At 58.8% G+C, this 19,876-nt stretch overlaps 1 protein-coding gene across 2 annotated transcripts; it reads right to left on the bottom strand.

Moving 5' to 3' along the window:
- Positions 1 to 120: 120 nt before the first annotated feature.
- On the bottom strand, positions 121 to 18,666 carry BRSK1 (BR serine/threonine kinase 1). 2 transcript variants are annotated; one of them, XM_058674514.1, is made up of 20 exons: positions 18,130 to 18,580; positions 16,503 to 16,597; positions 16,056 to 16,141; positions 14,619 to 14,759; positions 10,519 to 10,635; positions 10,404 to 10,437; positions 10,249 to 10,317; positions 7,334 to 7,480; positions 6,940 to 6,971; positions 6,405 to 6,575; positions 5,960 to 6,057; positions 5,560 to 5,719; positions 5,341 to 5,401; positions 4,897 to 4,948; positions 4,579 to 4,776; positions 4,170 to 4,218; positions 3,885 to 4,008; positions 3,313 to 3,517; positions 2,256 to 2,345; positions 165 to 781 (listed from the first exon to the last, which is right to left on the bottom strand). In XM_058674514.1, exons 1-20 carry the CDS (start codon positions 18,263 to 18,265, stop codon positions 624 to 626), a joined length of 2,223 nt encoding a protein of 740 aa, XP_058530497.1. In that variant the 5' UTR covers positions 18,266 to 18,580; the 3' UTR covers positions 165 to 623. The 2 variants fall into 2 exon arrangements, with proteins under 2 accessions (XP_004596986.3, XP_058530497.1); XM_004596929.3 differs by having other exon boundaries at positions 121 to 781; positions 4,579 to 4,948; positions 18,130 to 18,666.
- Positions 18,667 to 19,876: the final 1,210 nt, after the last annotated feature.

Here is a 19,876-nt window from a genome sequence, read left to right as displayed (position 1 = left end):
GAGGGCACTTGAGCTGATCAGCCAGAGCCAGCAGTGCCTGGCCCTGCCACTCGCCCTGCCACTGGCCCTGCCCCTGCCGTCAGAGGCGCCCAGCAAGCGAGAGGTCAAGGCCAGCGGCTGTCCCTGATCAAGGCTATTTATTATTATTATTATTGTTTTTTTGTCGCCGGTGGAATCAGAGACACGGACGCAGGCAGGATCACGCGAAACCAGAATTCCTTCCGGAAAAGCAAATCCGTAGAGAAGGTTGTGGGGGCAGGGGAAGGGAGGCGAGGGGTCCAGGAGGGGAGAGTTGGGGATGACAGGGACAGAGGGCCCTGTCCGGATCTGCTAAGACGCCCCAACCAGCTCCCGTCCCTCCCCCACCCCACCCCACTGAGAGATCAATAAATAAAATAATAAATTAATCAATAAATAAAATAGAAACAACTCCCCCGCCCATTCCCCAAAACCTCCCCCAACTGGGCACGGCCCCGCCCTGGAGCCCCATCCCGGCAGGGCAAGGTCGGACAGTGTGTGTCCCCACCCTCCCGTCATACTCCTTGGGCCTTATTTACAGATTCACAGTTGGGGGGCAGGGAAGGGGGTGGAGGGAGCTCCCCTCCTTCCCCAGCCCCCTGGGGTCAGGGCAAAGGGGTCCCATTGGTGGCCAGGAGCTTCTTGTCCTTGGGGGGCCCTCGGCGGGGGGAGCTGCTCAGCTCTGGGTCTGGGCGGCTGGGTGGGGGCTGCAGGCTTCGGGGTGGGGTGCCAGCAGGCCGAGTCTGAGCCCCATTCTTCTCATCTGTGAGGGCGGAAGAGGTGGAGGCTCCTTAACCCTGGGTCTCTGGAGTTTCCCCTCGACATCCACAGGGCCTGGGGCTGCACCCCAGGCTCCCCCTGTAGCCTTTGTGGCTTTGGGAGCTGGGCCTAGCTCTGTCCATGGTGGTTGACTTTGTGAGTTGGTTCTGATCAGACTAAGGAAGAGGGGCTTCCTGCATATGTGAGCTGGGGGGGGCACTCTGTGTCAGTCTGGCGCCCTCAGAATTAAGCCACCTCTTCACCATCAGCTGCAGAGAGATTTCTGCAGGTGGGGGTGGGGATGCGGAGGGACCTTGTCGCCATAGCAACGCCTGATTCTGAGGCTAGGCCTCCCTCCCTCTTCCTCAGACTGGTGGCTGAGGCCTGGGGGCTCCTGATGGTCCTGCAGGGGCGGGAGGGCCCTCGGTTGCTAAGGTCACCTTTCCTCGGTAACCGGTCCAGCTTCTGGTTGCTGGCGCAACCAGGAGAGAAACTGCTTTTTCCACATAGGGGCAAGTGGAGGGGGTCCAGATAACTGCTCCTCTAAGCCTGCCGCCCCACACACACAAGGCATGAGTGGCATCCCTGGGCGTTCCTCCCAATATCTCCACCTGTTGCCAAAAATGGAGAAACAGCCCCTCCCGAGCAAGTGCACTGGATGGGAGAAGAGCCCTCCCTGGGGACCCAGTGATGTTCCCTCCATGAGAGCCAGGCACTGTCCTGGTCACCAGGCATGTCACTGGTGAGCAGCGGCCACTGTCAGAGACCAACACGGCCCAGATTGGTCCCAGGCAGGGGCCACTGACCCTGGGACCCGAGGCCCCTGGCTGCTGCCTCCTCCCCAGGGAAGGCAGAAGGTTCTCCAGAGAGCAGGGTGCTGGCCAAGTCCAGGATCTGTTGGGGCCTTTGTCACAGGCCTTCTTGGCTCCAGAGTTACTCAGTTATCCGTAAGCTGCCCAGCCTATGGAGGTTGGTGGTCGCTGCTTCTTGCTGCCTGATGCCAGAAGGGCTGGGACGCCTCAGCAACACACCCAGGCTGGATTGTCACCTCAGCCCTGGTCCTGGTTTCAAGGGAATCCCGCTCCTTGGCAACCAGTGGCACCAAGCTTTAGGGAAGCGGGATCCTGGAAGCACAGACCTTGTCCTTCCCGACAACCAAGCTTCCTGCCCTGGTTGCTAAGGACCATGGGGCCTCACTACAGGGTCAGGGAGGCTTGGAGGCTGGTATAGTGGGAGTTCTGCAGGGAGGGTGGTCTGGGGCATACCAGCATGCCCTCTCAGATTCCAGGGAGGCCAGGTATGGCTAGGGCTCCCCATCTTGGCCAGCAGGAAGTCCACTGCCCCCAACACAAACTTGACCCCCTGGGGATCTCTGGGGACTCCTGGGGACTTGCTGGCTGTCCTGCAGGGGGTTAGGAAGTTCCAGGCTCCAGGGGCACATGCTCCCAGCTCAGCGTGTCAGGGCTTCCCACACCCACCTGCCAGGGCCTGCACAGAGGGCTGGTCATGCGTGCTCAGCAGCTGGGCCTGGATGGTCTCCACCACACGCTTGAACCGGCGGCTGGGGCCTGGAGAGACAGAGGGTCAGGCTTGGGCAGAGCCGAATGCCCAGGCCTTCCTCCATTTCCTGCATAGGTGGGGACCAGCATCCACATGCAGTCTGTGAAGCTAGGGGAGGGATGCTGTCCCACACAGAAGACTGACTTGTGGAATCTGGCTCACTCCCCACAGGCCCACAGCAACCAGCCCCTCAACAGGGCCTCCCACTCAGGAGATGGCCCAAGTACTTGAGCCGTCACTGCAGCCCCCCAGGGTGCGCTAAAACTGCAACCACAGGGGGGTCTGCGTCCTGGGGAGAAGAAAACAGGAAGCCGCAGTCTGCTCTGGGACTGGGCTAGCCCAGGGCAGCCTGGGTTAGAGCCCCTCCACGCAGGCTCATCTGCTGGGCGTGGTGGACAAAGCGCAGGGACGAGCCCACGGTGCCAGGACTTGGGACCACACTGTTCCAGCTGGAACAAGGCCTTCTGCAGTTTCCATCTATTTTTTTGCTTTGAATTTGCAACTTGAAATTGAATTTGAATTTGAAAGGTACAGATCTGCCATCTGCTGCTTCACACTCCATACAGCTGTACGCGGCCAGGACTGCGCTAGGCTGACGCCAAGAGCAGGGGAACTCAATCCGGGTCCCCCCGTGAGTAGCAGGAGCCCACCCTTGACCCCTCACCTCTGCCCCAAGGGTTTGTGTTGGCAGAAAGCTGAAAACAGGACCCAAACCCTGACACTTGTGGACAGCCTGTGGGCATTTTTGAACTGCTAAGCCAAATTCCTGATTGTCTAGAATTAGGCTGCACTGGGCTCGGAGGAGGGCATGCGTGCCTCGGTGCAGGGTGCCACAGCTCTGCCCTTCCGCTCCACAAGGGGAAAAGGCGGAGCTGCTCCATTCGCATGTGAGGGGTCATTCATTGGGTCAACACTGGCCAAGCTGTTCCCTCCTTCTCATGGCCCTCCCGGGCCACCGTCCTAGTCCAGACTCACCAGAGATGAGTGTGAAAGTGACCGAGTAGATACCACCACCTCCACCACTGCTGCTGTCCCGCCGCGGGGAGGGCTCTGGGCCCTCGGAGGAGCTGATGTCCACCTGGAAGCGGACGGGTTTCTGGAAGACGGAGGGGCCGCCGCTGGCCTTGTACTCGGCCCTGAAGCTGGTCTGTGAGAGCACGCTGTGACTCAGGCTAGGGATCTGAGGGGAGGTTGGGACACGGACAGGGTAAGACCAGGGAGCGGCAAGCCAAGGAACTACGAGTCCCAACAACTACGAGTCCCAACAACCACCTAGAGGGAAGTGTCACAAAGTCACAAAGAGGCCCTGGGGAGGCCCCACTGCCTGCTGGGATTTGTAGTATCCTGTGCCCTCCACACAGGCTTTTGGGATTGAATCCCACAGGTGACAATAAACCTTCCCTGTTCTCCTGCTCCCTCCACACACGTTGGCTACAAGTCTACAAGTGCTGTGAGTCCTAGGAGGACACGAGGCTGCAGCGAGGGCATGCACCCCAGGGGCTGCGGGCCGTGGGCTCTGCGCTGGCCGGAGGGACGCAGGTCCTCACCGACAGGAAGGCATGGACAATGTCCGCTTTGATGCTGCTGAGAGGTTTGTCCTTGAGTACGAGGAAGATCTGCTCTTCTTTGTCCAGCGAGATGAAGTTGCCAAACCAGGACCGCTTGGCCAGCCTGAGTGCGAGGAGACGGACGGAAGAGGGTCAGGGGGAGACGGACAGAAGAGGGTCAGGGGGAGATGGAAGAGGGTCAAGAGGACACTGTGGAGGACGCTGTGCAGGGGAGGTGGCCACCTCTCCACCGGGCCCGCCTTCCCTTCCCTTGCTTGGACTCACTCCGGAGAGGACTCTGGCGTCAAGCTGGACATCTCCTCCGCGGTGGGGACTGGATGGGGGAGAGGGGAAGAAGGCGGCCAGCGATCAGCTCTCATCCTGGACGCCAGCAGGGACCTCCTTCCTGGGTCCTCTTCACCCCCCAGCGGCTGGTGCCCACTTTGCCACCTGCTGCCTGCTTCTTCTAGGGGGGCCACTTGGTTAGGCCATGGCCCCGGAGGTGGGGCTCGCAAATCCCTTGGACCTACCAGGATGTGTCACAGCACACAGGACAGGGCGTGTCCTGGCAGTGGCTCCTCCTCCCTCCCCAACGCCTGCCTCTGAAACCCTTCCAAGCACCGGTTTCTCTTGGGGAGTTAGAATCTAGGCCCTGCCATCCCTAGAAAACCTGTACCCTCCAGGGACCCCGTACCCTGCATCTTGCGCCGGTGAAAGCGAGGGGAGCCCAGGAAGCTGTTTCGGATGGAGTTGAGACGACTTCGCCAGGCAGCTCCCCCGACGCCACCGCCTGGGCTGGGCGGCGGGGTTGTCCCAGGTGTCCCGGTCGGACTGGCTCGGGGCGTGTGCAGAGGCGAGTGCAAGGGGGTGCCCCCTGAGGAGCGCGGGGAGCCTGGAGGGCCGGGCAGGGGTGTGGAGCGGGCGCTTGGGGGCGGGGGCTGCTCCCCGGCGCCTCCACCCCTGGGACCCCGAGAAGGTAGCGTCTGTGTTTTGGAAGTCGGGGAGCCCCCACCTCGGGCCTCATCTCCAGTCCCCGGCTCCGGCGAGAAGGAAAAGACAGGACTCTGTGAACAAACACAGACAGGTGAGGACTACCTCTCTCAGGTGGTCCTGGGAGACCCCCACCCTTGCCTGCTGCTGAGGCAGGCTAGCAGTAGTATTACGATTGGTGCCAATCTCAAACTCTAACACCATGCTCAAAGCCCAGCAGCTACTGGGGGCCCACGTAGGTGCGCCCTCTGGCCAAGCTCAGAGGTGGTAAGTACTCGATCAACTTGCTGAATGGATGCATGAACCCACTTGCAGAGGCAGGAACTGGTCAATGGGTTGGGACAGTTCAAGCCCTGGGCTTTTGGCCATCCACAAACAAAGTGGCATTATGGGAGCTGCACTTTGAGTGGCTCGCTTTGTAGGGCAGCCTTCACCCCTGGCCCCGCGATTGCACAAGGGGCCTTACCCTTGGGCTGCTGAGAGGGCTGGAGGACAGGCCGGTGGACGCACCACTGACGCTCCGGGATCTGTTTCCGGGGGCAGAGAAAGTCAGGAGGTAGGGACTCAAAGGACTCGGTGGTCCTCACAGCGGCCGCACGGCCCGTCCGCATGCAGACACGACGGAGCTGGGGCTGGACCCGCGGCTGGAAGAGCGGGGAACGGTACATCCTCCTGGGGGGCCCACCTCTGGCTGTGCTGGGCCATCTCCAAGGCCCGCCGGGTGGGCACTGGGGAGCCACCGCCCCCGGCGTCCGTGATGCTCAGGACCTCCATGGACTTGCGTTCTGGCCGTCGTTTCCCATGCCGGCTCAGCATGGGAGAGTCCACACGCTTCCGGGGTGGGTCTGAGGAACAACAGGTTCCATGTGAGCAACAGGCAACTGAGCCCGGCGGTACCAGGTATTCACAGAGCGGCCTTACAATTACAGAATTGGGGAGCCAGGTCCGAGCGTAGGGGGCTTTGACAAGGGTCACAGAACAGCACCTTTCCTCTCTTGGGAGTCCTGGGGTCTGGACTCCCGGCCCCTTCTTTCCGGGAACACCTGCCTGCCAGCCTCCACACCTTCCCGGCCCTGCCTGCTCACCAATGTCATTCCGGGGAGGCAGGTCCTGATCCTCACAGCTGGGATACCGCTCCTTCCGATCCAGAAGCAGATAATAGATCATCTTTTCCTGGTTCTCCCTAAAGGAGGGGTTTGGGGTACGGGGAGGGGGTGGAGGTCAGAGGTCAACGCCAAGAGGCGCCCGAGCCCCTCCTAGCTGGGTTGTCTGCTGGCATGATCCTGATCTATGTGTGCCGCTGGTTTCTTCCGGATCAGCGTGCACCACGCTACCACTCAGCGTGAGAGTGCGTCCTGTTTGTAAACACTATATAAGGCGCTGTCTGGCTTTGTCTCTGCATCTATCCATGCTTTTCTGCATGTGTCTAAGCCTCTTCCCAGCGGGTCCCAGCTGCAGTGAAGCCCCCGACAGTGCACGCCCCCTGCAGCAGGCACAGCACGCGCAGCTGCGGGCAGCTTGGGGTCTTACTCTTCGCTGCGCAGCTCGCGGTGCAGCCGCTCGCGGTCCCTAAAGCAGCCCAGGGAGGCCATGCTCTCCAGCACGTCGGGGTCCAGCTCTCCGTTGGAAGGCAGACTCCGCATGGCTACCCGGCGGCCTGGGGCCGGCTCCAGGCACGGGTCCGGCTCATGTTTCCCGCCCCTGGGATGTGGGAAGAAAAGAAATAGAAAAGTATGCTAAGTATGCTTATTCGTCTGTCAGAGTTCCAGGGCCACACCATGCTCCAGTCTTAGGAATCCAGGAGTCCAGACCTCAGGCCCTGCTCCCTCAGACAATCAGCCCAGGGTCCAGCCCCTCCACCCTTGGACTAGCCGTCCAGACCTCCAGCCCCTCCACCCTCAGTCCAAGCCCAAGCCCCACCTCCCTCTGACCCCCACATTCCTTCAGTCAAGTACAAGTTCTCTCACTCACCATGGAGACCCCAGACCATACCCCCAGTCTGCCCTCTTGCTTTGACCCCCCCTTCCTCCCCAAGGGACCCCGTGCTGGTCCCCCACATACTCACAGGTACCAAGGATGTTTCTGAATCTGCTCCAGCTGTGAGGGGTGGATGGGAGAGGCAGAAGTGAGAACTATGCAGTGTGCACGCAGTAGGTGTGCGGGTCAAGTTGATGCAGGCGGCATCAACTTGGGGGTCCCCCTAACCGGGCCTCGCCCCCTCCTCCCCTGCTGGCCAGATGATGGACTACGGCTCCCCCTAGAGGCGGCCTAGCCGGTGGCCCTGAACATGCGCAGTCCGACGACACTGGCCTGACCGGCCAGCTGGTTGCACGCATGCGCGGTCGCTTGGCCCGCGCTCAGGCCTCGGGCTGCGCATGCGCCCTCCCGCCGCCAGGGGCGCCGTCTCAGCCCGCGGCCTGAGGGTCCTGAGGACGCCCTCCCACCCCGGCCGCACTCACACTGAGCCTCTTCTCCGGCTCCACCTCGATCATCCCCCTCAGGAGGCTCTGGCAGTCCGGCGGGATGAAGTGGGGCATGTGGAAGACGCCGCGCTTCACCTTCTCCAGCAGCTGGCGCAGGTTGTCGTCGTCGAAGGGCAGCGCCCCCTGCGCAGGAGAGAAGGGGACCCCCTCACGCACGGCCTGCGGTGGGCCTCCAGCCACGGGCTGCCCCCAAAAACAAACCAAGAAAGCTTCGCTTCTGGTTTTGCTTCATTCAGTCAACAAACGGGCAGTTCCCCTGACAGGCCCAGCACCGGCCTCGGCTGCCCCTTGCACACACAGCTGGAAATGAGGGCGCTGGCGATGCCTAGAGCCGCGGCGGGGGCGAGGCTGGACCCCAGATGGGGACAGAGGGACAGAGAAGCAGTGACTATGGAGCCGGCCCAGGAACCCCGGCGGGAGTGATACAGTGGGTTTCTGGGGTTTTACTCAGGACCCCTACATGCCCAAGCCTGGCACAGGGCACAGGGCACAGGGCAGGAAACAGTGCTTAGGAGCAAGGCTGTGTCTTCTTAGGAAAGTCACCCTCACTTAGGATAACAATGGCCGCCTCCCAGGATCCTGTCAGAATTCCCAGGCTAATAACTTGTTACACATTCCACAGCCAATGGCACCCCGACGCACCCCAGGTTCTGAGCAAGCTGCTAGAGACAGTGGGCAGGGGACAGACAGGCCATACCCCTGCCCTAGTGGGCCTTGGCCTGGGCAGTGCCTGGCACTCAGTCCGTGTGCAGTGGTTGCATGAGGGACAGTCACACTGCCAGTCAGGTGGGAAGGCACGTGACCAGCAGCATGAGGGGAGCCTGTGCAGCAAGGGAGTCAGGGAAGGCCTCCTGGAGGAGGTGGCGGTGTGAGTCACTAAGGTCCCTTCCAGGTGTCTGAGGCCTGTGACAGAGATGGGGGAGGGAACCTGGAAGCAGATTTTGGGGGACAGGAAACTTGGGTGTAACCCAGTTGCGTGAGGTGCCAGCATGAGCCTTAATTTCCCCTCTGCAGAGGGACACCGATGCTCCCATGTAGGGCAACAGCGTGGGTTCAAAATGACAGCGACACAGTTGGTTCCCGTTCTTAGCGGCACTGGTAGTTGGGCTCTGAGACACCACGGGAAGCAGTGAGTCGGCGCTGAGTCATCACACCTAAAGGAAGCGCGACCAGGGTGCATGACCTCTGCGGCCGCACGCCTTTGTCAGCCGACCACCACAGAACCTGATTTTCAGGTGTTTCTGTTAAAAAGACTCCTTGCTTGCACGCAGTTGCCTTGACACTGAACTTGCCGACAGCACTGTTAGCCACACCGGGCCGACCTCGGCTAGCCTGCTCATCTTCCTCCCAAGACACATCACACACGGCTCTGGGCTTAGGGACCCCGGTGGCTACAGGGCAGATCAACAGCACAGTCGACCAACCAAAATGCAAAGCAGAAGATGCCAGCAGACTACACAGAGAGGCAGAGGGTGGAACGCCACCGCTGGGAGCACGCACAGAGAGCAGGAGAGTCCACTCCGCCCGGCCACAGCTGCAGCCATGATGGGGAAGGCACCGCGAAGCCTGGCTCACGGCTTAGATACATGTTCTCGAAAAGCGCTGTTTGCAAATGATGAGGCCTGGCTGTGAAATGACAAATCATAACGGCTCATTATCCAGTGTGCTCCAGGGCCTGGACAAGCACGCTTTAACCGGAGCCCTCAGAACTGCAGGCCCGCCGCGGGGGAGCCAGGGACAGAACAGAGCTGAGCCTGAATCCCCAGCTGAGCGAGGGCGGAGGCCTGCCCCTCACCAAGTGCCTGTGCACTGTGGGGCCCAGGAAACGAGCGCCCGGGGTCTGTCAGCCCAAGACACATGAAACAACTGGCTAATGAGCAGCTGTGCACCCGTGGCCAGTCACTTTTCTCTGGGGTGGCGAAGTGAGTGACCTAAGGTCATGTGCTGGGAATAGCGACTGCTTCTTTGCTCATCACCCATGTGTTGATGGGGGCTCACGACGCACCAAGTCTGGGGTTGCAGAGGGGAGCCAACCAACCAAAGCAGAACAAAACCCAGACATGGGCTCTGACTGCACAGAGCTTATGACAGGGGAGTCACCCAACCTGGGTGGCAACTCTCAGAGTGGCCATGAGAGAAGCGGACCTGACATGGTGGGAATAGAGAGGCCGGGGAGGGCTCTTGGAGAGGTGACCACTGAACTGACAGCTTAAGAATGTGCTCCGTGGACCTGACAGTAGCCTAGTGGCGAAAGTCCTCACCTTGCATGTGCCGGGATCCCATATGGGCACCGATTCATGTCCCGGCTGGTCCGCTTCCCATCCAGCTCCCTGCTTGTGGCCTGGGAAAGCAGCGGAGGACAGCCTAAAGCCTTGGGACACTGCACCCACATGGGAGACCTGAAAAGAAGCTCCTGGCTTCTAGCTTTGGATTGGCTCAGCTCTGGCCATTGCGGCCACTTGAGGAGTGAATCACTGGACGGAAGATCTTCCTCTCTGTCTCTCCTCTGCTCTGTATATCTGACTTTCCAATAAAAGTAAATTTTGAAGACTTTAAAAAATTAAAAAAGAATGTCCTCCATATACTTACTATGTAAGCAATGGAGTAATGTTTGCGAGCCTGTGCAAAGGCCGCGTGCCAGGAGCTGGGCTGGCTGCCGCTGGCCTGGTGTTTGAGACAATGCAGCACTGCAGACTTGTCCCGAGGGCCAGCTCTGCTCTGCAGCCACTGAGCAAGCCGGGCAGGTGCTGCCGGACGCTCCTCTTGAAACAAGCCAATGGTCTGTGAGAGCTTTGCCCTGGCACCAAGCAGGTGCTCCTGGACCCTGATCTGATGGTTGGTGATTCGCTGGGATTGTCCTAGACACAGCCAGAGTGGCAAGGGCATCTCACCACGAGCAGTGCGAAGAGGATGACCCCACAGCTCCACATGTCTGCCCGGCGGCCGTCATACTTCTCGCCCTGGCCAGGAGAAGGGACCAGTCAGCCACAACCCTCTCCCACTGCCTCCTGCACTCCTCTGTCCCCTGCACCAGCCCAGCACTCACCTTAATCACCTCTGGGCACGCATAATGGGGTGACCTGTGGGACAGAGATAGGTGGCGTGAGTCTCGGGCAGGCTCGTGGCCCTCCCCAGGGGCTCAGGCAGTCAGCCCCACTCACCCGCAGCTGGTCTCCAGCAGACTGTCCCCCACCTGCAGGGACGCCATGCCAAAGTCCGCGATGCGAATGTTGTTCTTCTCGTCCAGGAGCAGGTTCTCGGGCTTCAGGTCCCTGTGGCTGAGGCAGGCGGGCGGTGCTCAGCTGGGAGGCCTTGGAGGGAGACACATCTGGGGACGTGTCTGGGGACGCTTGGTGACCACCAGCACACGCAGGGCCCATGGTGAAGGAAGAGTGTAAGGACGCCCTGTGCCCTGCGCCCTGCGCCCTGCGCCCTGGCTCCCTCCTGCTCACTCAGGGCCCTTCCTTCCTTCCCCAAGTCCGGGTCATTTTGTAGGGAATTCCCAAGACATGGTATTACTGCATTTCCAAACATGAGAATAAGGTAGCCATTAAAAAACAAAAAACAAAAAACAACTTTCGGACTATTTCCAAAACGCATAATAAAGAAAAATGCTTCCAGCCCGAGCGTGTTGCTGCTTCCTGCCCTGGGCACCTCTCCTCCCTGGGCACCTCTCCTCCCTGGGCTGCTCCAGGCTTAAGGTTAATGCCTTGGGGGAAGGTGAACTCAACAGCTCAGCAGTTTTATCTGGGTCACACCTGTGGCGAAAGCTGTTGATTACCGCCCCCTGCAGGTCAGAGCTTTTGATGACAGGGCTTTGATGGTCAGCAGTGTCTTTTCAACCAAACCTAATGGCTCTGCATCCCCACCCCACCTCCAAAATGCGCCTGGAGAGGGCCGTGAGCAGGCAAAGCAGGCTGAAAGGCAAGGATGATCCACGTTGCACCTTCACTAGTCAGAAAATGCTGCAAGGCTAAAACGCCACCTGTGCCTCCAACATCACAAACTGCAGCACCAGCTCAAGTCCCAGCTTCTCTGCTTCAGGTCCAGCTCCCTGCTTTTTTTTTTTTAAAGAGTTATTTATTTTTATTGGAAAGGCAGGTATACAGAGAGAAGAAGATACAGAGAGAAAGATCGTCCATTCACTGGTTCACTTCCCAAGTGGCCACAATGGCTGCAACTAAGCCAATCCGAAGCCAGGAGCCCAGAGCCTCCTCTGGGTCTCCACGCGGGTGAGGGTCCCAAGGCTTTGGGCCGTCCTCTGCTGCTTTCCCAGGCCACAAGCAGGGAGCTGGATGGGAAGTGGAGCTGCTGGGATTAGAACCAGAGCCCATATGGAATCCCAGTGTGTTCAAGGCGAGGACTTCAGCTGCTAGGCCACCGCGCCAGGCCCCCGTCAGTATGTTTTCAAAATTTCATTTCCCAGAATGTAATATAGTTTATATTACAATTTTTTTGAAGATTCATCTCATTTGTTTGAGAAGGATCCCATACAGGCACCAGTTTAAGTCTTGATGCTCCACTTCCCATCCAGCTCCCTGCTTGTGGCCTGGGAAAGCAGTGGAGGACGGCCCAAAGCCTTGGGACCCTGCACCCACATGGGAGACCCAGAAGAGCTCCTGGCTCCTGGCTTTGGATTGGCATAGCACCTGCCATTGCGCTCACTTGAGAAGTGAATCATCAGACGAACATCTTCCTCCCTGTTTCTCCTCCTCTGTGTATATCTGACTTTGCAATAAAAAAATAAATAAATCTTAAAAAAAAAAGCAGCTGCCACTGTGATGTGGTATCCCATACAAGCACTGGTTCATGTCGCCACTGGCCCTCTTTTTTTTTTTTTAATTGCAAAGGCAGATATACAGAGAGGAGGAGAAACAAAGAGGAAGATCTTCGATCTGATGAATCACTCCCCAGTTGACCACAACAGCCGGAGCTTCGCCAATCCAAAGCCAGGAGCTTGGAGCCTCTTCCGGGTCTCCCACACAGGTGCAGGGTCCCAAGGCTTTGGGCCGTCCTCGACTGCTTTCCCAGGCCACAAGCAGGGAGCTGGATGGGAAGCGAAGTTGCCGGGATTAGAACCGGCGCCCATATGGGATCCTGGCACATTCAAGACAAGGACTTTAGCTGCTAGGCCACCGTGCCAGGCCCGACCCACTGGTCCTCTTTTGATCCAGCTGCCTGGTAACACAACTGGGGAAATGGTAGGAGATGGCCCTGCACGCATACGGGAGGCAGGGAAGAAGCTCCTGGGTGCTGGTCTCAGCCTGGCCCAGCCCAGGCCACTGCAGACATTTGCGGAATGAACCAGTGGTAGATCTTTTCCTATGTGTATCTCTCCATATATACAACTCCGTCTTCCAATAAATCAGCCTAAGAGAAAAAAGGCTTCAACAGGCAGACCATATTTATAGAGAGAAGGAGAGGCAGAAAGATCTTCCATCTGCAGGTTCACTCCCCAAATGGTCATAACAGCCAGAGGTGAGCCAATCTGAAGCTAGAAGCCAGGAGCTTCCTCCAGGTCTCTCATACAGGTGTAGGATCCTAAAGCTTTGGGCCATCTCCACTGCTTTCCCAAGCTATAAGCAGGGAGCTGGATGAGAAGTGGAGCAGCCAAGACATGAACCGGTGCCCATATAAGATCCTAGCGCTTGCAAAGTGAAGATTTAGCCAGTGAGCCATCACTCTGGGCCCCAGGAATTATTTTTAAAGATAAGAATAACTAGAATAAGTGCCTGGCGTGATAGCGTAGCGGTTAAAGTCCTTGTCTTGAATGTCCCAGGATCCCATATGGGCGCCGGTTCTAATCCTGGTGGCCCTGCTTCCTTTCCAGTTTGCTGCTTGTAGCCTGGGAAAGCAGTCGATGATGGCCCAAAGTCTTGGGATGCTGCACCTGTGTGGGAGACCTGGAAGAGGCTCCAAGCTCCTGGCTTTGGATTGGCGAAGCTCCGGCTGTTGTGGTCACTTGGGGAGTGAGCATCGGACGGAAGATCTTCCTCTCTGTCTCTCTTCCTCTCTGTATATCTGCCTTTCCAATAAAAATAAATATATTTTTTATAGTTTTATATATATATATTTATATAGTTTTATATTTTTTATAGTTTTTATAGCTCAATAACAAGAATTTAAGAACAATTAAAATGGGCAAAGAATCTAAATAAAAATTCCATCAAGAAAATATGCAGGGACTAGCACTGTGGCACAGCAAGTTAAACCACTGCCTGCAGCTCTGGCCTCCCATAGGGGCACTGACTGGTTCAGGTTTCGGCTGCTTCGCTTGAGATCAGCTCCCTGCTAACACTCGTGGGAAAGCAGGGGGATGACCCGTGCGGGAGACCAGATGAAGGTCTGGCCCTGGCTGGGGCAGCAACTGCTGAGTGAGCCAGAGGATGGGTGACTCCCTCCTTCTCTCTGTAAGTCTGCCTTTCAAATTAATAAATACATAAGTGAAAAATATATATATTTCTCTGTGCATACTGAAATGGCCAGCCAGCACACAGAAAGATGGTCAACACTAGAGATGGTCAGGGAACTCAAATCCAAACCAGGAGATCCCATATCACACCCGATCAAGTGGCTACAATTCGAAAGACAGTAATGGCTTGGTGAAGATGTGTAGGGATGAGATGGTGCAGACATGGCGAACGGTCAAACCACTTCACAAAGCAGTTTGGTAGACTAGAAGACAAAGTTTTCCTACGACCCAGCCTTCCAGGCATGTGTGTACCCAAGAGAATTAGCTCAGAAGGTGATACAACCAAAATGCCCCCAGTGGGTATGTGCGTAAACCAAACAGGGCCTGGCACACAGGGGAATATTAGTCAGCCAGGAGTGTGGTGAGGCTCTGGTGCGGGGTCAGTGTGGATGACCCTTGAAGATACACTGTTGAGGAAAAGAAGCCAGACACACCAGACATCACACTCCAGGAGTCCATTGGTAGGAAATGTCTCAAGTGGTCAGGCCATAGAGACAGGAAGCTCGTTAGTGTTTGTCAGGGGCCGTGGGCAGGGGGAATGGGAAGTGACTGCTTCAGGGGCACAAAGTAATGAAAATGTTATAAAATTATAGAAGTGACGCATGATACCATGAATATATGGAAAACCACTGAAATCATAAGCTTCAAAGGGTGGATGGGTTGGCATGTGAGTTGGAGCCCAACAATGTTTTTCAAAAGGAAGACAGCTTCCCTGGGGGCTGACCACACTGGCTTTGACTCAGCTTGCCCTGGCCTGCCCTGTGGGCAGCCCTCGGGCCGTGCCCTCACCAGATGGAGTAGCTGTGGCAGAAGTCCAGGGCTGACACGATCTGCCGGAAGAACTTGCGGGCCTCCTTGGGTGTCAGCCTTCCCTTCTTCACCAGGTAGTCAAACAGCTCTCCTCCAGAGACGTGTTCCAAAACCAGGTACCTGGAGACAGACAGGACAGAGGGCTAGAAGGCACCAAAGAGGCTGGTCTCCCTTTGGGAGGCACAGAACCCCAATTTCAGGGACCCCTAGGAGAGAGATTCCATGTCCCATCAGTCTCCAGGAGGCAAAGATCCCAATTTCCATGCGTCCCTGGGATGAAGACTCCTAGGCGGCTTCCAAGGCAGCAGCACTGTCAGAGATACCCCCTGATGCATGTGGTGGGCACGGACCCCAATTCTCAGAGGACCTGGAGAAATAAAGGTGCCCTCCCACTTTCTTTTTTTTTTTTTATTAAATTTATTCATTAATTACATTGTGTTGTAATTACATAGAATCTGGGATTCTCCCCCCCACCCTCCCACTTTCATTAGCCCCTGAAAAGCCAAGCCTCAAATTCCCAAAAGCCTCTTACATGAAGGACCTTAAATTCCCACAAATGCTTGAGCAGTAACAGTCCCAATGTGGGTCAATCCCAATCAACTCCTGAGAGGCCCAAGATTCAGCAGTCAGGCCCTGAGAGGTTAAAAACCCCCAACTCCCATGAGCCTCTGGGATGGACTGCCAATTCCCATCAGCCATCCTAAAGACCCCAATCCCATCTGTCTCTGAGAGGTTAAAACTTTAATCCTTATCAACTCACAGCGACACAAAAACTTGATTTCTTATGAGACCTTGGATGGCCAAGACCTACTGAGAGTTGAATAGGTCATAACACTGGCCCCTCCCTATGGCCACACCTGACAGAGCCTGAGAACTACAATTCCCACGAGCCCCTGGGGCTTGGGCAGCTTGGTTCCGGACAAGCTTGGACCAGCATGTGATGAATACCAGTTCATCCTGGGCACTGAGTGGAGGGCAAGAGGGCTGTTCCCTTTCCCAGCCCAGCTGTCCTGCGGGTCACCAGGGCCTTGAACAAAGAGTCTCATTTTCTGTAGCCTGGACAGCTGGATCCCTCCTCTCTGCTCTTGGGCTGGGAGGCGGGCGTGGAGGGGAGAGGTCATTGACTTTGAGATATTGACTCAGAGCTCTTGAGGGGCTCATTATTGGGGTGTCCAGCCACGGCACCCGCAGTCATGTGGGGAAGAGAGCCCTCCGAGCATCTGTTGGGGGTCAACTTGGGCTTCTTGGGTCCTGGGGCGATGGGACCACGCATGAACCTGCAGCCTGGGACTGGGGAGGCTGTGCTGCTGCCAGGGGCCAGTGTGGCACAAGGGGGACACATGTGGTCCTGCCTGGGGGACTCGTTTCTGGAAGGCGCAGGGGGCACAGGAGAGCTGGGTGTCTATAAATACCTACAAATATTTCTTGTTCTCATAGACGTCATGGAGCTTGAGCACATGTGGGTGTTCGATGAGCTTCAGGATGGCGATCTCTCGCTCTACCTGAGGGGCAGGAGGAACACGCAGGGACAGAGCTCAGCATGGCCTGCCACCTGCACCACAGCCCCAGGGGACCCGGGCCCTGCCTGCACGGGCACACTCAGGGACACTCACATGCGCCTTCATCAGCATGGAGTCACACTTGCTCACACATGTGAGCACACACCTTCAGTGCCAGCTCACACACATGAACACACACATACGTATCTTCATCAACATGGACTCACACATGTGAGCACACACCTTCAGTGTCAGCTCACACACATGAACACACACGCACACAGGCACATACATGCACCTTTATCGATACCAGCTCACACAGACATACACACATGTACACACACGTGGGCACACACACACATACCTTCATTAGCACGGACTCTGACAACTTCTCCCGGTTCACAATCTTGATAGCAACCTTCTGACCCGTGATACAGTGGACCCCAAGTTTAACCAGCCCTGGCGAGGGAGCATGTTGCTGATGTGGGGTGTTCTTCCAGAGCCCCACTACCTCAGACCCCTAAGTAAGCCCCCTTTGCCACGGCTCCCCCTGCCTTTCCAGGAAGGTTAACAGTGGCCTGGATCACACCACTTGAGCTCCTGGGCCCGCCTACGCTGCCCTCCACCGACCAGTCCTTCCAGCAAGTACTTCCCCGGTCCAAGCCTTGACCACCTCTTGCCGCCCCAGCATGCCTCTCTCTGAACCCAGCCCTTGCCTGCACTCCTCCAGTTGTCAACCTTTTCAACACCTCATGTCTCCCCACATTGGCCCCTCCCCAAACCATGCTCCACTTCCTACCAAACCCCAAATGTGTCCTGGCCCCTGAGCCCAGTCTCCGTGCAGGACCCAGGACTCTAGCCCCTGCTTGCTCAGAAGTGGGGGGGCCAGGCCACTGTCTCCTTCCCGCACGCCCATAACCCAGAGATCCAGCTCAACAGTGCCCTCACGTTCCCCACCAGGCCTGGGAGTCTTGACCCTCAGTTTCCTTAGGGGCCCTGGACCCCCAGCCCCGGCTCTTCAGTTCCCACCTGGCAGGAAGCAAGCTCTATAACCCCGCCTGTCTTCGCTAGCTGTGGGTCCGGGTCCCTAGCCACGCCTGGGAGAAGGGTTACCCAAGGCCCCCTTACTCTCCCTCGGGTTTCCCACAGTGACCCAGTGTGCCCTGGAAGGGAGACAGTGACACCTCAAGGCCCTTCCGCAGGCGGGGGGCCGGAGACTCCAGGGGTGGACGGTGGACGCACCTCCACCCCAGCCTGCTGCGGTACTGCAGCACCACCCGCCTCAGCTCCCGCCCGCCAGCCTGCTCCTGCAGCCCAGCCTGGAGTCCCTCCAAGCTCTGGAGCGTCTGGGCCAACAACTCCCCTCAACCAGACCCAGGGGTCCATGCCCCCAGCTTGTTTCCCTCACACCCAGGGGTCCAGGCCCCCAGCCCTCCTCTCTCAGACCCAGGGGTCCAGGCCCCAGCCCTCCCTCCTCACACCCAGGGGTCCAGGCCCCCAGCCCTCCCCCCTCACACCCAGGGATCCAGGCCCCCAGCCCTCCCCCCTCAGACCCAGGGGTCCAGGCCCCCAGCCCTCCTCCTTCACACCCAGGGTCCAGGCCCCCAGCCCTCCCCCCTCAGACCCAGGGGTCCAGGCCCCCAGCCCTCCCCCCTCACACCCAGGGATCCAGACCCCCAGCCCTCCCCCCTCAGACCCAGGGGTCCAGGCCCCCAGCCCTCCCCCCTCACACCCAGGGATCCAGACCCCCAGCCTTCCCCCCTCAGACCCAGGGGTCCAGGCCCCCAGCCCTCCTCCCTCACACCCAGGGGTCCAGGCCCCCAGCCCTCCCCCCTCACACCCAGGGTCCAGACCCCAGCCCCCTCTCCCCAGAAGCCCAGAGTCTGAAGGTGCCACATCCTGGTCATCCATGTGGGAGCCAGGGGTCGGGGCCAGCAGCCCCTGCCCTTCCAACACCCGAGTCCCGCCCTCTGCCCCCTCCCCCCGCTCACCTGTCTGTCCTTTGCCCAGCGTCTTCTCCAGCCGATAGGGGCCCACATACTGGGCATGTTGGGGTGGGTGTGGGTGTGGGTGTGGGAGGTGGTAGGCAGGGGAGCCCCCGCCCCCCTCCTTGGCCCCAGACGACATGGTGCCCTTGGTCCCCCGGCCGCCCCCCCTGCGGCCGGTCGCCCCGTCCCTCCGGTGGGGGCCGGCGACCGCTCCGCTCCGGCCCCCCCGACTGCCCCCCACTTCTCCGGGGGTCCCCAGGGGGCTGGGCTGGGCCCCCCTGGGCGGGGGAGGGGGGGTCAGGCCCCGGGAATCAGCATGGCCCGGGGGGGCTGCGCAGCCCCCCCTGCCCAGCCCGGGTGCGGCCGGCCCCCCCTGGCTGCGCCTCCCGCCGCTGGGGGGGGTCCGAGGTGCGGGCCAGCGGATGCTGCGGGCCGAGGTCCCCCCCGCCCCCCACGCGCCCTCTCTCCTCCGCCTCCTCCTCCTCTCCGCCTCCCCCCGCCACCTCGTCCTTTCTCTCCGGCACGCTGACATCACCATCCGGGGACTCCGGGCCCTTCCCCAAAGTTAACCCTTTCGGAAGGGGGGAGGGGAGCGGGAGGCGGGAAGGGGGCGGGCCTGGGAGCCGGAGGGATGCGGAGGGATGCTGGAGGAGGAAGGATGGATGGAGGGCAGGGTGGGGTAGAGCCGACACTCAGGCAGAGATGGAGAGAGCAAGGGAGAGGGAGGCTGAGATGGCAGCCGGGCTGCAGACGGCGAGAGACGGGCTGAGCCCAGGGACAAAGGAAGAGCTGCAGGGCAGGTGCTGGGAGACACCTCTGCTCCCCTGACCCGGGCCTGCCTGGGGGAGCAACCACGGGCCTCAGCACGCGTCCTGTCACAGCCCAGGTCGCTCCCACACAGGAGGTGCGCCATCCTGGACACCTCGTTCTGCCTCCATGAGGGAGCCAGAGGTCCGGGTTTTGGGGTCCGTGAATGTGTGTGTGTGTTTTCTGTACTGACCCTCAGCCTCCACGGGGAGGGGGTCCCTGTACCTCCTGAACAGCCCCGCAGTACACGGGTCGCACATTCTTCGCACCTCACTGCCTTCTCCCTGCTCACCTGCCACTGCCTATCAGATTTCCTGTCAGGTCCCCTGGAGGTGACACTTCTCTCTCAAGTCTCTTGGACAGACACCCCCCAAGTCTCTGCCCTGCCACCTCCATGCCACCCATCTCCACGGAGTGCCTGCTCTGAGCCTGGCACTGACCCCAATGGGCAGAGCAGGGCAGGGAACAGTGCCAGCTGAAGTCCCCGCCCACGAGGTTTCTAGGCGAGCGCCAAGGGCGGGTCATGAGACAAGTAAACAAGCAAGGTGCCAATGCCCCAGAGAGTCCTGGTCCCTGCTGAGGAGGACGTGGGGAAGCAGCTTAGGAAGTGAGACACGGGGCTGAGCTGGGTGCTCAAAGGCAGGAATCTGCTAGACGGAAGTCCACAGGTAGGGCAGGGACACAACGGGGCTTGGGGCTGACGGGACATGAGCCATGGAAGCCCATCAGCAAGGTTGTGGAAGCGGGTGGTGTGGGTTCTGACGTTCCGCACCCTTCATTTGTTATTATCATTGAAATATTTTTTATTGGAAAGTCAGATTTACACAGAGAAGGAGACAAAGAAAGATCTGCTGTCTGCTGGTTCACTCCCCAAATGGCCAGAGCTGAGTCGACCTGAAGCCAGGAACCAGGAGCTTCTTCTGGGTGCCCCACTTGGGTTGCA

Source organism: Ochotona princeps, chromosome 16 (genome assembly GCF_030435755.1).
Source record: "Ochotona princeps isolate mOchPri1 chromosome 16, mOchPri1.hap1, whole genome shotgun sequence".
Lineage (NCBI taxonomy): Eukaryota > Metazoa > Chordata > Mammalia > Lagomorpha > Ochotonidae > Ochotona > Ochotona princeps.
The sequence above is the reverse complement of the archived record's forward strand: the minus strand, read 5'-3'. Positions and strand labels throughout refer to the sequence as shown.

What these genes read in the sequence shown, in the direction of transcription:
- BRSK1 (XM_004596929.3), bottom strand. Translation starts at nt 18,664, where the DNA reads ATGGTGATGTCAGCGTGCCGGAGAGAAAGGACGAGGTGGCGGGGGGAG. An exon ending in TGCCACAGCTACTCCATCTG is followed by an intron (nt 10,636 to 14,618) that starts GTGAGGGCACGG and finishes CGCCTGCCTCAG; the next exon opens with CCACAGGGACCTGAAGCCCG. An exon ending in CTCTGTGCAGGCCCTGGCAG is followed by an intron (nt 782 to 2,255) that starts GTGGGTGTGGGA and finishes CCGCCCTCACAG; the next exon opens with ATGAGAAGAATGGGGCTCAG.